At 43.6% G+C, this 17,082-nt stretch overlaps 1 protein-coding gene across 1 annotated transcript in view; it reads left to right on the forward strand.

Moving 5' to 3' along the window:
• Positions 1–17,082, forward strand: part of TBC1D25 (TBC1 domain family member 25) — a 46,544-nt gene that overhangs the window by 10,012 nt on the left and 19,450 nt on the right. Inside the window, exons 2-3 of the mRNA XM_029610874.1 lie at positions 2,494–2,603; positions 3,495–3,649. Coding sequence (XP_029466734.1) covers positions 2,494–2,603; positions 3,495–3,649 — 265 coding nt within the window. The remainder of the gene's footprint in view (positions 1–2,493; positions 2,604–3,494; positions 3,650–17,082) is intronic.

A 17,082-nucleotide genomic window follows, 5' to 3' on the forward strand; every position in this document is an offset into this window, starting at 1 on the left:
AGGTGCTAAGCGCTGTTTGGTGTTCTTGTAGCAGTCTGTCCACTGAAACTGCCAGAGCTTGCTTAGTGATTTGAATATATTTTAGTAGTCCCAAAACATCATTCCCAGGTTCTGCTGCTGCTTGCAATGGAATGGGTTTAGCCATTTTATGGTTTCATGCTGCTTTCTGATGAAGAGGAGGAAATCGGAAGATCCAATTGAAGCCCGCTTCACTACATTTGGAAGATCGCAATACCCAAGATAAGTCCCTTACTCCTTGATGCAGGGAAACCAAAACATCGGCTGATCTCGGGGTTTGCTCTGTATTACAGAGCGTCTTCTGTCACATCTGTATGGGACATGATAGTGAACACTGTCGTTTCTCTTAATTAATTATTTTTAAATGCAAAGTTAAAAAATATTTAAAAAAACCCATTTTCTACTGTATTCTCAAAAACTTCCTTTTGGGTGGATGATAAAGTAGACTGGGTTATCACCCTAGAGGTGGTCTTATACTGGCTTCCTGGCATGATGACACCCTTACTAGCCACATTAATCTTGCATTTTTCATAAATATGTTGGTCTTGTATCCTGTTTGTGTTTTGATATGTTTAGTATGCCATGTCTTCAGATGGGGAGGTGCTTCTAGCTGATTCAGGAGAAAGATCTGAAGGTAGACTAATTGGCTCCTCATCTTACTGGTATGGAAGGGAAATGTACGAAGATTGAAGTCTTTCCTGGGGATCTGAGAGATTTATCAGAGATTGTTCTGATGCTGGTTTATCTTTAGAAGAACTGGACCTTTTGAGATTCGATAGGAAGGTCCATTAGAGGGACATTATCTTTTGTCTGAAATGATGGAATGGAAATTGAGATTCCATGTTGACAGTAAAAGAAATTGCAATATTGGAGATCCCAACTGAGCAGGAGGAAGAGGAATAATTGAGAGAGATTTGTGAACAAAGTCTAGCCATATCTTAACAAAGGGGTGATAGTCTGCTGTTGAAGAGCTCTCTGATTCCAGTACCAAGATTGGCATAGTCGTCTTGGAATCAGCTATACTAATGCTTTCAGATTCTCTGTGCTGAGACATCTGCGCCAACAGTTATAGCAGAAGCTTGCTTGTTAGTTGATGGTGCTGATGAAGCTTCAGCATAGAGAAGAAAAGACACTAGCAACTTCTGTGTTGTGCACCCTTGCTAGTGGAAGGCACTGGGGCGGCTTTAGTGCCGAGGACCCTGTGTGCTGATACATTCTGTGCCTAAAGTGTGTTGGCCCCAGCATGCGTTGGGAAGGCGCTACAATGTTTTGATGTCTAAGTCTCTTCTCCTTTTGAGTGAAGTCTGCACTGAGACAGAATGCTAGGCTTGATGGACCTTTGTCTTTACCCAGCATGGCTTTTGTTCTTATGCGAGGAATCGTGGTGGTAAGCTCGAGCGGACTCTGACCTTTTCACTTTAGGCACTGATCCCTCTTGCTGGATGTTTTTCCTTTCTGTTGGAGTTTGTGGTGAACTTAAAAACTCCTTAAGTTTTTTAAGTTCCCAGTATTTTATGGCTCATGAGGACATACAGCCACAAGCAGTACAATTAGGCATGTCATGCAAGGCCCCAGACACTGTAGGCAGTGGTCTTGTAAATCTAGGATAGATATTTTAGAACTACATTTTGGGCATCTCTTAAAGCCCGGTTTTCCTGTCCGACATGGTAAAAAAGAGTGAAAGCCAAGTCAAACTAGATTTTAAATTTAAAGAAAATTTTAACTATGAAACTTAATTTTTTTGGAGTGGGGGGAGCTTGCAGAAACTGATAACAATAGCAAATGAAGAATGGAGACTAAACAAACTTAACTATAGTACCGTGACCCCCCCCCCCCCCCCCAAAAAAAAAACCCAAATACTGGCAAGTGGTTGAGGAGAGCAATTTTCATGTCTTTTTGCTTTGGCAGAAGAAAAAAGACCGAGATTCACATGGCAGCGGCATGTGCAGAAACCTCTGCGCATGCTGAGATAGACCTTATTGGTCTTTGCGCATGCATTTTCCATCTTGTGTGGCTGATTATATCTTGCTTGTCCACCAAGAGAAAGTGAATTCCTGGCTTTTTCCATGTGTTCCAGTCTTAAGAAACTCCTTGCCTAGAGAGTTAAGATTACAGATCCCTTCAAAAGTTTGGCAGATCTTGAAGACCAATCTTTTAGTTGGCATTTGACTACATTTCTATTTATTTTCTGTTAGCATGTTTTTGGGGAGCTTGGCTTTATATAGATGGCCTTGTTTAGAGGAGTACCATAGCTTTGATTTTAAAAATCCTTTGTGTGCTTTTATTTTCGTATTGTATTTTCTTTTTGTATGTGTTTTGATGCTTTGGAGATTGCCTAGAGCAAGGGACAGATGATTAAAAAAATCTCCTTAAAAAATTATTGCTACCCTGTATCATTTATTCTTTGGATTGCACACTTGTAAATGGGTTTTGTTTTGTTTGTTTGCTTTTTTTTCTCTTAAATCATTTGCTTAGAAATGTGAGGGGTTCCTGCAGCCTGAGTTCCGGACATTTGCGGTGGACCCGCAGATCACCTCACTGGATGTGCTGCAACACATCCTCATCCGTGCCTTCGACCTGAATGGGTATGTGAAAATGCTAAATTAAACTTTCTATAAAAAGAGATTGACAGGATGAATTCTGGTGGCTGCTTTATTTTGTTGGGAGAGTATAGTTTATTTTTTATGTATTTTGTTTGCTTTTTATTTTTTGCTTTTCTGAATTTTAGGCATCCAAATGTTCTAGCACTCAGGAATTGTTCAGCCTCTAATCCATATTTAGTCTTGTAGCTACGTCCTCCAGTGTGAACAGAACAGAGTGAAACCAGATTTACTAATACAGAGATGTATACTGGATTAACTAATCAGGAAGTAGTAGTCTGGATGTGAACCTGTATTTAACAGGCAAAAGTTCTGTTCTATGCTCTTCTTGAAACAATACATTTTTCTGTATGATTATTTATATATATATATATATATATATATATATATAATAATATGTGTGTGTGTGTGTTTATTTTTTGCTACTGTTATGTATTTATTTAATTGATCTATATTCCGCTTTTAAACATTTCACAGTGGATTACATGTAGCACTAAAACTGAAAGAGGTCCATATTTAGTGAACAAGGCCAGTTATGCATTCTGCTGAACATACCAAGATAAAATCCCAAGTTATTTGGATGACTTTATTGCTCTCCAGCCTGATCAAACTTGGCTGAATAACTTAGGCTGGATAAGTTAGCCGTACCCCATAATGCTCCCGGAATTCCTCTGATTTATCCGGGTAAGCTTTTTTTTTTTTTTAATTTGGCTAAAAACGTATCTGGATAAAACCCCATGGTTTGTCTGGTTAACTCTGAGCTTAGCTAGACAAACAGGTTTGAATATGGATCTCAAGCATGTTTTAAAGTTACAGCATCGGCATGGTTTAATAAATGTCTGCCACCCTGGTCCTGCACTTCCCCCCCCCTTCCAGGAAGAAGAATTTTGGGATCAGTTACTTGAGTCGGGACAAGCAGGGTCAGGAGAACTACTTGTCGCTTATGTCGGAGTGGGACCTGGGTACGGCTTTCACCGGCGCCTCCAAGCCGTACCTGCAGCTGAAGGTCGACATTAAGCCCTCGGAAGACAGTGCGTAGATAAAGCGAGCATGTGGTGCAGCTGGGGATGTGTGCTGGGGCTGGGAGGAGGAGAAAAATGTGAGAAGGCTCTTAAATTCTCCCACCTGATTACCAGATGGGTCACGTAAAGGTGGGCTTGGCTGATTTTAGTGTGAAGGAGGGAAGAGAGAATAAACTATCATTCACTACAGCCCTTGCTGGTGTCAGAGCTAGAGGGAATTCTTCTTTGAGAATAACCCTCAAGTTGCACTCTGAGTCTCTCTTGCAGCCAAGGCCACAGGGTCAGTGATTTTCTTTAACTACATTTTTCAAACAATATGAGAGATGAGTCAATGTAAAATTTAAATATCGCAGTCTCTCTCCACAACAGACTGAATTCCTCCCCCCTCCCCCCAAGAAACGTATTCCTATTTGTTCAGAAAATGTGACATTTCATCTCTAATAAACCTGTTCTTCTTAAACAAGCCAGGGCAGAATTAGCTATGACGTGGGTGACTTCATCCGACAGCACTAAACAGATCTTTTTCTCTTAGCTCATAGAACCTTTGCTCTACTGAGCATGTGTGGGAGTTGCACAGATGTGTATTTTGTCTCTGTTTTTATCCTGATTGATATCTTTTGGTATATTCATTCTTTTCAGATTTTTCAATTAATTTGTTGCCTTGCTGTCTTGGTAGTCCCCAAACAGCACTTTTCATTGCTTAGATTAAATTAAAAAAAAAAAAAAAAAAGGTTTTCTAGCACCAAAAAGCTCACCTCTAAATTTGAACTAATAACAGTGCCACGAAAAATAATGGAAACTATTCTAAATATCAAAATCGTAGAGCATATAGAAAGACATGGTTTACTGGAACACAGTAAACATGGATTTACCCAAGGGAAGTCTTGCCTAACAAATCTGCTTCATTTTTTTGAAGGAGTTAATAAACATGTGGATAAAGGTGAACTGGTAGATGCAGTGTATTTGGATTTTCAGAAGGCGTCTGACAAAGTCCCTCATGAGAGGCTTCTAAGAGAACTAAAAAGTCATGGGATAGGAGGCAGATTACAAACTACAGTGGTCCCTTGACTTACGAACTCAATTGGTTCCAGAGGGCTGGTTGTAACTCAAGTTGGTTGTAAGTCAAGACTATTTTTTCCATAGGAAATAATGGAAATACCCATAATGCGTTCCAAACCTCCCATAAGCACCCCTTACCTAATCATTTCTATAATAAAAAATGGTTGTATAATGTCTGTAATTTTATTTATTTATTTAAAATCTTTTCTATACCGTCGTTAAGCGGGTGCCATCACAACAGTTCACAATAAGGCACAAAAACTGTAACATAAAGTGTCTAGAATTCTAACTCTTAAACAGGTGCCATCAAAAATACTGTAACATTATATCATAATAAGTACTATTTGGTGAGTGTTATAAGTTATGTCTAGTTTTTCTAACTCTGCTAAAAGTTTGGTGTAACCAGAAACACCAATAATTTCCTAGTGTACTCACCAAACAGTTATAAAATGTGCCTAGCCTACCAGAAACAACAATTTCACCTCCTCCACCAGTTCCTTTACGATATCTACATATGGATTATCTACCTGGGTAACATCAAGAGAACATTGCACAAATCTCATCTGTGGGTGAGTTTCCTGACTCTGAAGATAATCAAATCTTCACAAGAGTGCACTGCTCTGTTTGTACGCCACACTCTGCATGTCAAAGTGGCATTATGGCTTTCTCTCTCTCTCCCAGGAAATATTTTGGTTGTAACTCAAAATCTGTTCGTAAGTTAAAACCAGAATTTTGTTCGAAACTCGAAATTTGGTCGTAACTCAAGACCAGGAAAGTTGGTTGTAACTCGAGCCGGTCGTAACTCAAGGGCCCACTGTAGTTAAAAGATAGGAAACAGAGAGTAGGATTAAATGGTCAATTTTCTCAGTAGAAAAGGGTAAACAGTGGAGTACCTCAGGGATCTGTACTTGGACCTGTGCTTTTCAATATACTGTATATATAAATGATCTGGAAAGGAATACGACGAGTGTGGTTATCAAATATGCAGATGATAGAAAATTATTCAGAATAGTTAAATCACAAGCGGATTGTGATACATTACAGGAGGACCTTGCAAGACTGGAAGATTGGGCATCCAAATGGCAGATGAAATTTAATGTGGACAAGTGCAAGCTGTTGCATATAGGGAAAAATAATCCTTGCTATAGTTCCATATTAGGAGCTACCACCCAGGAAAAAGATCTAGGCATCATAGTGGATAATACTTTGAAATTGTCGGCTCAGTGTACTACAGCAGTCAAAAAAGCAAACAGAATGTTAGGAATTATTAGGAAGGGAATGGTTAATAAAATGGAAAATGTCATAATGCCTCTCTGTATTGCTCCATGTTGAGACCACATCTTGAATACTGTGTACAATTCTGGTCGCTGTATCTTAAAAAAGATATAGTTGTGATGGAGAAGGTACAGAGAAGGGCAACCAAAATGATAAAGGGAATGGAACAACTCCCCTATGAGGAAAGTCTGAAGAGGTTAGGGCTGTTCAGCTTGGAGAAGAGATGGCTGAGGGGGGATATGATAGAGGTCTTTAAGATCATGAGAGGTCTTGAACGAGTAGATGTGAATCTGTTATTTACACTTTTAAATAATAGAAGGACTAGGGGGTCACTCCATGAAGTTAGCAAGTAGCACATTTAAAACTAATCGGAGAAAATTCCTTTTCACTCAACGCACAATTAAGCTCTGGAATTTGTTGTCAGAGGATGTGGTTAGTGCAGTTAGTGTAGCTGGGTTCAAAAATGTTTTGGATAAGTTCTTGGAGGAGATGTCCATTAACTGCTATTAATCAAGTTTACTTAGGGAATAGCCTCTACTATTACTGGCATCAGAAGCATGGTATCTTCTTGGTGTTTGGGTACTTGCCAGGTTCTTATGGCCTGGATTGGCCACTGTTGGAAACAGGATGCTGGGCTTGATGGACCCTTGGTCTGAGCCAGCATGGCAGTTTTATGTTCTTGTTGTTCCTGAATCTGTTCTGCATCCAGTCCAACTATGATAGATGTAACCCCATCCCCAGGAGTGGGCTGCTACCTAATGGGGGCCATAAAATATTTTAAGTCTTAGGGGCTGGAACTTCACCAGGCTAGTTATTATACAGTCTCTTACCCCTCTGACCTGGATCCTTTGGTTGGTTGGGGGGGGAGTGCGGGGAAGATATGCTCTGTCAGGGCCTGGAGTGCTTGGGAGAGAGATCCTTCACTTTCACTGTGGGTGCGCTATGTGTCAAAGAACAACACTGGAGACCTTTAGATTAGTGTACAAAAGATGTCTCTACTGATGATGATGTAAATGGCTCAACAAATTCGTCCTTCACACCACAGTTGCTTGTATTTACAGTCTCTTTCCTCAGTCTGTGCGTGGGTTTCCTAATATCAGGGCAAGGGAAGCATCCATTCCCTGTACGTACACGGATCAGTCCAGACTGTGGGTTATATTCCCATTCCAGCAGATGGAGACAGACAAATTTGTGAGGTGCTCGGAATTACCCATGAGCACCCTCTGCGTCCCTTCAGTATTCTTCTGTCTCCAGCAGATGAAGGCTGTTGATCCTGCGGTTCCCACCTAAATTCAATATTTGTCAAGCAAAGTTAAGATATTAATTTCTTTCCCTCTTTTTCTCTACATTTATTTTTCTGTTGAATGGATCAAGTTAAAAAAAAAATTAACTTTTTTCTCAGAATACCATTAGGCTAACTTGGCCTGTCAGTTTATTTTGCCTGTTTTAAAGCTTGCATCTGTACCTGGTCTTAAGAATAGTTTTCTTATTCTCAGGTAGGTGTTGTTTTATTTTACTTCGCTCCTTTCTTGGCTCTGAGGGGTGCAATCTGGTGGTCCAGCCGCTCCCCCTACTTTTAGACCAGCTCACCCGAGAGGCGCCATTCCTCGGGGCTGGGGAGGCTGAGAAGCGACATTCCTCAGCTATTTATTACAAAAAAAAAATAAATCGATAAGACTAAGCTGAGCCGTTGTATTCTTTACAGGAAAGCTTTTTCCTTTACCTGAGTTTTCTGTATGTGGTGCTTGTCTAGAACTGCTTTCGGGGGATTTTTTTGTCAGCTGTTTTCTTCCCCCTTGCTGCATGGGACGCAATGCTCCCTCCCACGATGGAATTTGAACTAGATGCCTCCCCGGTGGGGAGGGCTCTTCTAGAGAGGAAAGTTGGTCAAGTATGCCGGTTCCATCCCTTCTCTCCTCAGGTGGTCCAGCTCAGTTCCTGCCGAGCACGGGAACGGCGGCCATCTTGAATTCTAATGCGTCTGTTCCAGCGCATCAGCAGGGCAACTCCAGTGCCGATTTCTCACAGCTCCTGCCTGTTTTAACTCATGTGGGCCCCCCGGAAGATCCCTCAGATGCAGGGGCGGATTCAGGGCACAGCTCCTTTGCCCCCTCATCGGGGGCCCATTCCCCCTCCTGCTTTTTCAGTGGATTTTATTCTTTTAATGGCTTACCTGGCACGTATGCTTCAGCAGGACAGCGTTCCTCCTGGGCCACCCCTCCCTAAGGTAAGCAGAGTTGAGGGGGTCCCACGACCTCTCAGGGATACTGGCAGGTTCTGCTCGAGTCAGAGCAGTTCCTAATCCAATTTTGCCAGACCAAGCTTCAGTCGAGCAGGATCTGGACCAGGATGGTGCTGTGGATCCGGATGGATCGCTGTCCAGCATCCAAGTGGAAGGAGACGATCGCAGGGTCTTGCGTCTTTTTTTTTTTTTTTTTTTTTAAGGGATGAGCTGGAATCGCTTATTCCCCATGTGCTATCTGAATTGGATATAGATGCACCTCGGGACCCCCCAGGTACCAATTCGGGGGCATCAAGAGGAGATCCTGTCCTAGCAGGACTGCGCCCTCCTGCAAAAACTTTCCCTTTTCATCCCATGTTACTTCAACTGCTTTCCAGGGAATGGGATTCCTGAGTCTAGCCTACGAGTGGGGCGAGCTACGGATAAGTTATATCCTCTTCCTGAGGAATTTTTAGAACTTCTCAAAGTTCCGAAAGTTGACCCATCTGTCTCGGTGGTCACTAAGAGAACCACCATCCCTGTGACAGGAGGTACTGCGTTGCGCGACCTGCAGGACCGGAAGCTGGAAGTTTACCTTAAGAGGATCTTTGAGGTCTCTGCCTTGGGGATCAGAGCAGTGGTCTGCAGTTCTCTTATGCAAAGAGCTGGTCTGAGATGGGTGCACAGTTGCTTGGTGCTCAGGAGCTGCCATCAGGAGAAGCGCAAGAAGCAGAACGTCTGGAGGCCATGATTGCTTATTCGGCGGATGTGCTCTATGATCTTTTGAGGGTCCTGGCCAGGTCGATGGTGTCGGCAGTCTCGGCTAGGCTTTGGCTCCGAATCTGGTCTGTAGACTCTTCCTCCAAGTCGCAGTTGGGTTCTCTCCCTTTCAAGGGTAAGTTTTTGTTTGGAGAAGATTTGGAGCAAATTATTAAATCACTGGGGGAAAATAAAGTACACAAGCTGCCAAAAGACCGTCCGAGGAATTTTCGGACTTATAATTCTTCTAGAGCCCAGTTTAGAGGACAGCGGTGTTTTTCGCAATCAAGACCTTTTTCGCAGCGCCCCCCATGGGCCAGGTCTCAATCATGGTTGCATTCCTTTCGTGGCCGCAGACCCCCTCGCAGGGGTTCTTCCCACGGAGCCGCTTCCAAGTCCTCCCAATGAAGGGTTGCCAGCCCACTCCTCAACGCCCAAAGTGGGAGGTCGTCTCTTACTGTTTTACGAGGAGTGGGTCAATCACATCAGATCAGTGGGTCCTAGATATTATAAAACATGGTTACACTTTAGAGTTTGCTCACCTCTTAAGAGACATGTTCCTGTTCTCTCCCTGCGGACCGTTGCGGAAGCAGCTAATTGTGCGACAGACACTCCACAGACTCCTCGACCTTGGAGCAACCCTCCCAGTACCACCGAAGGAGCAAGGCACAGGCCACTATTCCGTTTACTTTGTGGTTCCAAAAAAGGACACTTCTTTTCGGCCCATCTTGGATCTCAAAACAGTCAACCGGGCCCTAAAGGTCCCACATTTTCGGATGGAAACGCTACGCTCAGTGATAGCGGTGGTGCGCAGCGGAGAGTTCCTGGCGTCCTTGGACCTCACAGAAGCTTACCTCCACATTCCCATCCTCAAGGATAATCAGAGGTTCCTCCGTTTCAAGATTCTGGGCCAGCATTATCAATTTCAAGCCCTGCCTTTCGGTCTAACAATAGCTCCCTGCACCTTCACCAAGGCAATGGTAGTGGTGGCAGCGGCTTTACAGAAGGAGGGTGTCTTAGTTCATCCCTACCTAGACGACTGGCTCATTCGGGCGAAGTCCAAGGAGCAGTACAAGTTTTTGAGTTTTCTGAGCTCTCTCGGTTGGGTGGTCAACTTTGCCAAGAGCAGTCTTACGCCGTCACAAGCACTGGATTTCTTGGGAGCTCATTCGATACCAGTGTGGGCAAGGTTTTCTTGCACCAGGACCGGGCGCTCAATATCTTTTCCCAGATACGTTTTCAGTGCCTGACACTTCCCATGGCGTGGGATTATCTTCAAATACTGGGTTCTATGGTCTCCACCATAGACTTGGTTCCCTGGGCTTTTGCACATATGCGATCTTTGCACAGGGTGTTCCTTTCCCGCTGGAAGCCGGTATCTCGGGAATTGCAAGCTCCCTTGCTCCCGGATCTGGCCAAGGACAGTCTGAACTGGTGGCTCTCTCTGGATCATTTGTTCAGTGGAGTGGACCTGGAGATGCCACAGTGGGTGGTTACCACGGATGCCAGTCTCTCAGGCTGGGGTGCAGTGTGTCAGTCTCAGGCGGCGCAAGGTCACTGGTCATCGGTGCAAGCGGCATGGCCGATCAGTTGGCTGGAGACTAGGGCGGTCTGCCTGGCCCTGAAACTATTTCTCTCTCTGGTACGTGGCAAATCGGTGCAGATTCTATCAGACAATGCAACCACAGTAGCATACATCAATCGGCAAGAGGGAACGAAGAGTCGACATGTCTCTCGGGAGATGGTCGAGCTCATGGTGTGGGCGGAGCATCACCTCATGTGACTGGCAGCGGGAGTAGACAATGTGCAAGCAGACTTCTTAAGCCGGCAAAGGTTGGATCCCGGAGAGTGGGAGTTATCCGAGGAGGCAATGTCACTTCTAGTCTGGAGGTGGGGATTCCCCCATCTCAACCTAATGGCCACTCTAAGGAATGCAAAGGCGCCCTGCTTCTTCAGTCGCAGAAGAGAGCACGGGCGGAAGGAGTAGATGCTCTGGTACTACCCTGGCCTCACGACGTTCTTCTTTGTGTTTCCTCCATGGCCTCTAGTGGGAAAGGTCCTACGGAGAATAGAACTTCATCCCGGGGCAGTGATTCTGGGGGCACCAGAGTGGCCACGAAGGCCATGGTTTGCGGACCTAGTCAATCTAGTGGTGGATGGCCCACTTTGCCTGGGTCACCTTCCCCGGCTTCTTCGTCAAGGTCCCATATTTTTTGATCAGGCCGATCGCTTCTGTCTTGCGGCTTGGCTTTTGAGAGGAGACGGCTAAGGAAGAGAGGAAATCCAGAAGAAGTTATCTTGTACCCTCTTGCAAGCCAGAAAAACTTCCACTTCTGTTTCTTATGTTCGAATATGGAACGTTTTTTTGAGTGCTGGTGTGAGTCCGGAGGTATTGCTCCTCGCTGGGTGTCTGTGGCTCAGATTCTTTCTTCTTCAAAACGAGCTAAGCAAAGGTTTGGCTTACAATTCCCTTCATTTTCAGGTAGCAGCTCTTGGTTTGCTTGTCGGGCGTTTGGATGGGACTCCTCTCATAGAAACATAGAAACATAGAAACATATAGAAACATAGAAATGACGGCAGAAGAAGACCGAATGGCCCATCCAGTCTGCCCAGCAAGCCTCACACATTTTTTCTCTCATTCTTATCTGTTACTCTTAGCTCCTTGTTCTATTCCCCTTCCACCCCCACCATTAATGTAGAGAGCAGTGATGGAGCTGCATGCAAGTGAAATATCTAGCTTGATTAGTTAGGGGTAGTAGGGGCAGTAACCGCTGCGATAAGCAAGCTACACCCATGCTTATTTGTTTTACCTAGACTATGTTGTACAGCTCTTGTTGGTTTTTTTTTTCTTCTCCCCTGCTGTAGAAGCAGAGAGCCATGCTGGATATGCATTGAAAGTGAAGTATCAGGCACATTTGGTTTGGGGTAGTAACCGCCGTAACAAGCCAGCTACTCCTCGCTTTATGATTGCGAATCCTTTTTTTCTTCACCCCTGTCGTTGAAGCTATGCAGGATATGCGTGAAGCATCAGTTTTTTGTTTTTGTTTTTTTTTTTTTCCCCCTGCCGTTGTTTGTTGTTTGTTTGTTAATTTTTTTTTTCCCCTGCCGTTGAAGCAGAGAGCTATGCTGGAAATGCGTGATGTATCAGTCTTTCTCCCATGCCGATGCAGCAGAGAACCATGCTGGATATGCATGGAAAGTGAAGTATCAGGCACATTTGGTTTGGGGTAGTAACCGCCGTAACAAGCCAGCTACTCCCCGCGTTTGAGTGCGAACCCTTTTTCTTCTCCCTTGCCGTTGTAGCAGAGAGCTCTGCTGGATGTGTGAAGTATCAGTTATTCTTCTCCCCTGTCATTGAAGCAGAGAGCTATGCTGTATATGCATTGAAAGTGAAGTATCAGGCATATTTGGTTTGGGGTAGTAACCGCCGTAACAAGCCAGCTACTCCCCCTCTTTGTGAGTGCAAATCCTTTTTTCCATTACCTCTTGCTGTTGAAGCTTAGAGCGATGTAGGAGTCACAGTAAGCATGTGCATGTTTATTTAATAAGGGTATTGTGTCAATAGCCATCATTCTGGCGAGTCACCCACTCTTCATTGGCGGCCTCTTGACTTTATGGATCCGCAGTGTTTATCCCACGCCCCTTTGAAGTCTTTCACAGTTCTGGTCTTCACCACTTCCTCCGGAAGGGCATTCCAGGCATCTACCACCCTCTCCGTGAAGAAATACTTCCTGACATTGGTTCTGAATCTTCCTCCCTGGAGCCTCAAATCATGACCCCTGGTTCTGCTGATTATTTTCCTACGGAAGAGGTTTGTCGTTGTTTTTGGATCATTAAAACCTTTCAAGTATCTGAAAGTCTGTATCATATCACCTCTGCTCCTCCTCTCCTCCAGGGTGTACATATTTAGATTCTTCAATCTCTCCTCGTACGTCATCCTATGAAGATCCTCCACCTTCCTGGTCAACCTTCTCTGTACCGCTTCCATCTTGTCTTTGTCTTTTTGTAGATACGGTCTCCAGAACTGAACACAGTACTCCAGGTGAGGCCTCACCAAGGACCTGTACAAGGGAATAATCACTTCCCTTTTCTTACTTGATATTCCTCTCTCTATGCAGCCCAGCATTCTTCTGGCTTTTGCTATTGCCTTGTCGCATTGTTTTGCTGTCTTCACATCATTAGACACTATCACCCCAAGGTCCCTCTCCTGCTCCGTGCACATCAGCCTTTCCCCCCCCATCGAGTACAGTTCATTCGGATTTCCACTCCCCATATGCATGACTTTGCACTTCTTGGCATTGAATCTCAGCTGCCATATCTTCGACCACTCTTCCAGTTTCCTTAGATCCCGTCTCATTCTCTCCACTCCTTCCGGCGTGTCCACTCTGTTGCAGATCTTAGTGTCATCCGCAAAAAGGCAAACCTTACCTTCTATCCCGTCCGCAATGTCGCTCACAAAGATATTGAACAGGACCGGTCCCAACACCGATCCTTGCGGCACACCACTTAAAACCGCTCTCTCTTCAGAGAAGGCTCCATTTACCATCACACATTGTTTTCTGTCCGTCAACCAATTTGCAATCCAGGTCACCACCTCGGCACTCACTCCCAAGCTTCTTGTTTTATTCACCAGTCTCCTGTGCGGAACCGTATCAAAGCTTTGCTGAAATCCAAGTAGATGACATCTAGTGCTCTTCCTTGATCCAATTCCTTGGTTACCCAGTCAAAAAAGTCAATCAAATTTGTCTGACAGGATCTTCCCCTGGTGAATCCATGCTGCCTCTGGTCCATCAATTCTCCAGACTGTAGATAGTTCACTATTCTCTCTTTCAGCAGTGACTCCATTACTTTTCCCACCACCGAAGTGAGGCTAACCGGTCTGTAGTTGCCTGCCTCTTCCCTGTTCCCACTCTTGTGAAGCGGGACCACCACCGCTCTTCTCCAATCACTCGGCACCACTCCCGTTTCTAGGGATCTATTGAACAGGTCACACAGCGGACCCGCCAGAACATCTCTGAGCTCCCTCAATATCCTTGGATGAATCCCATCAGGCCCCATGGCTTTGTCCACTTTCAGGTTCTTTAGTTCTTCCCACACATTTTCTACTGTAAAAGGATTTTCATCTATTCCCCTTCCCTCCAGTTTCTTGTTGTTTAGAGATGGTCCTTCTCCAGGGTCTTCTTTAGTGAACACAGAGCTGAAGTATTCGTTTAATATTTCTGCCATTTCTTCGTCTCTCTCTACACATTGATCATTACCACCTTTCAATTTCACTATACCACTTTGGACCTTTCTCTTTTCGCTGATGTATCTGAAAAATGTTTTGTCACCATTTTTTATCTCCTTGGCAATCCTCTCTTCCGCTTGACTCTTTGCCAACTTGATTAATTTCTTTGTCTCCCTCAGTTGATACAAATATTCTTCTTTGTGCTCCTCCCTTTGGGATCCTTTATATTTCTTGAATGCTGTTCTTTTAGCTTTAATTTTGTCAGCCACCTCCATTGAGAACCAGATAGGTTTCAGTTTTCTTTTGCTTTTCTTTACATTTCTAACATATAGAGCAGTTGCCTTGGTGATTGCTCCTTTTAGATTGGTCCACTGCTGATCCACATCTCTCTTGTTCTCCCATCCTTTAAGTTCTTCCTCCAGGTAGTTCCCCATTTCCTCAAAGTCTGTGTTTTTGAACTGTAAAACTCGGGTCTTTGTGGTTCTTTTCCCTATTATTTTAGTGATATTAAACCATACCGTTTGATGATCACTGCTGCTGAGGTGGGCGCCCACCTGGACATCTGAGACATTATCTGCATTAGTGAGCACTAAGTCGAGTATAGCTCCTTCTCTCGTGGGTTCCAACACCATTTGTTTGAACAAAGATACTTGCATGGCATCCACTATCGCTCTACTATTTTTAGTTTCTGCAGATGGGATTTTCCAGTCTACATCTGGCATATTAAAGTCACCCATGATCACCACTTCTCCCTTCTTACCTATCTTATGGATGTCTTTAACCAGATCTCTGTCCAGCTCTTCCTTTTGGTTTGGAGGCCTGTAAACCACTCCAATATAAATGGATGCTCCGTCATCGTTTTTTAGGTCGACCCATAGAGCTTCTTCAATACCCCAACTTCCTTGTAGCTCAGTTGCTTGGATGTTGTTTCTGACATAAAGAGCCACACCTCCCCCTTTTCTATCCTCTCTGTCCTTCCTTAACAAGTTGTAGCCTGGTATTGTTGTATCCCATTCATGAGATTCTGTGAACCATGTTTCTGTGATAGCAACAATGTCCAATTCTGCCTCAGCCATTAGGGCCTGCAGATCTGGGATTTTATTTCCCAAACTATGAGCATTTGTGGTCATAGCCTTCCAGGTACTCTCTTTACGGTTATTGCATTTCCTGGACTCCTTGTGAGATATTTGTTGAGATTTGTTATTCACTTCACTATTTCTTTTTGCGGTAGTGCCACTGTTGACAGAGTTTTCCATCTCAATTAGATTTTTTTTTTGCTTATGGATCTTTAAATACTGCATGCATTGTGTTTTCTCTCTCTTTTCTGGTAATACTGCAATGCTTTTCTCAAGAACTTCTTCAGTTTTTATTTTAGAGAAGGCTTGTTGTTCTTTTTGCATTTGGTACATTGTGTGTCTCCTCATCACAGGTCTAATTCTACCAGAGCCAACTGTATTCCTGGTTTTTAAAGAATTTCCTAATGACCTGTTTGAGTGGGGCGGTATACCTGTTGGCTGCTCTTTTGTCAAGAATGGGTGACTGTGGGTCCTACCTGAGCCTAATGGATCTCCTTTTCTTGACTCCTGGTTTGTTTGTGGTATTGGGGAATTATTTTCTGAGTAATGCAATGTGGGTGTAATTCTTTTAATTGAAGCTAATTGATCTTTAATCACAGTCAGCTCCATTTTCAAGGAAGAGAGTTGTGCACAAATTGGGCAAGCTCTAAGTTTCCAGATGCTTTCCCTCAGAATAAAGGCTCCACAGCAGTTACATTGGATAGTCCTCATCTTGGTAATTTGTGACTTTATTTCCTTGTCTGTAACCAATGTACTAATTTATCTTGCTGCCAATGGTAATCTAGGCAGTCTTTATTAGAAACAAGCCCCAGGGGTGGGAGGGAGTCAAACAGTTTAGCCTGGGACAAGCTGGGTAAAGCAGGGCACTACTGGACTGTTGTCTTTGCCTTTTGGACAATTCTTTTAAAAAAAAACAAAACAGTCTTTATGCCCCAGTTTTTTAGTTGTGCCAGCTAACCCCAAACTAGAGAGATTTTCCCAGTTTAAAAGCTTATAGCTTTGCAGACAGGAAATAATCAACAGAAGCTTTCTACACAAGCTTCTACACAAAATGAAACAGACTAGAAAGAAGTTAAAACACAGGCAGTAAATAATCACAGAAGCTTTCTACACAAGCTTCTACACAACTTCAGATCAATAAGCAAAAAGAAGTAAAAATAAGCAGAAAATACTTAGCCAGAATGAAGATTTTGCAATGCAGTTAAACAGTTCCACCAGAGAAATCCCTTAGCATGTGCTCAGGACAACAATGGCTAACAATGGCTCCCTTCCTTGCTCTGATTACCTTGCACAGGTCTGAGCCACACCCAATTTAGTTAGATTACGTCACTTCTGGACTGTTGTCTTTGCCTTTTGGTCAATTCTTTTTTAAAAAAAACAGTCTTTATGCCCCAGCTAACCCCAAACTAGAGAGATTTTCCCAGTTTAAAAGCTTATAGCTTTGCAGACAGGAAATAATCAACAGAAGCTTTCTACACAAGCTTCTACACAAAATGAAACAGACTAGAAAGAAGTTAAAACACAGGCAGTAAATAATCACAGAAGCTTTCTACACAAGCTTCTACACAACTTCAGATCAATAAGCAAAAAGAAGTAAAAAATAAGCAGAAAATACTTAGCCAGAATGAAGATTTTGCAATGCAGTTAAACAGTTCCACCAGAGAAATCCCTTAGCATGTGCTCAGGACAACAATGGCTAACATCGCTAACATGGCTAACATCGCTTCTCATCCGGACATTACCAGTTTTCTGAAAGGGGTAAAGCATTTGAAACCTCTGGTCTGTGCTCTTTGTCCTTCGTGGAATCTTAATCTGGTGTTACACG

Source organism: Rhinatrema bivittatum, chromosome 1 (genome assembly GCF_901001135.1).
Source record: "Rhinatrema bivittatum chromosome 1, aRhiBiv1.1, whole genome shotgun sequence".
Lineage (NCBI taxonomy): Eukaryota > Metazoa > Chordata > Amphibia > Gymnophiona > Rhinatrematidae > Rhinatrema > Rhinatrema bivittatum.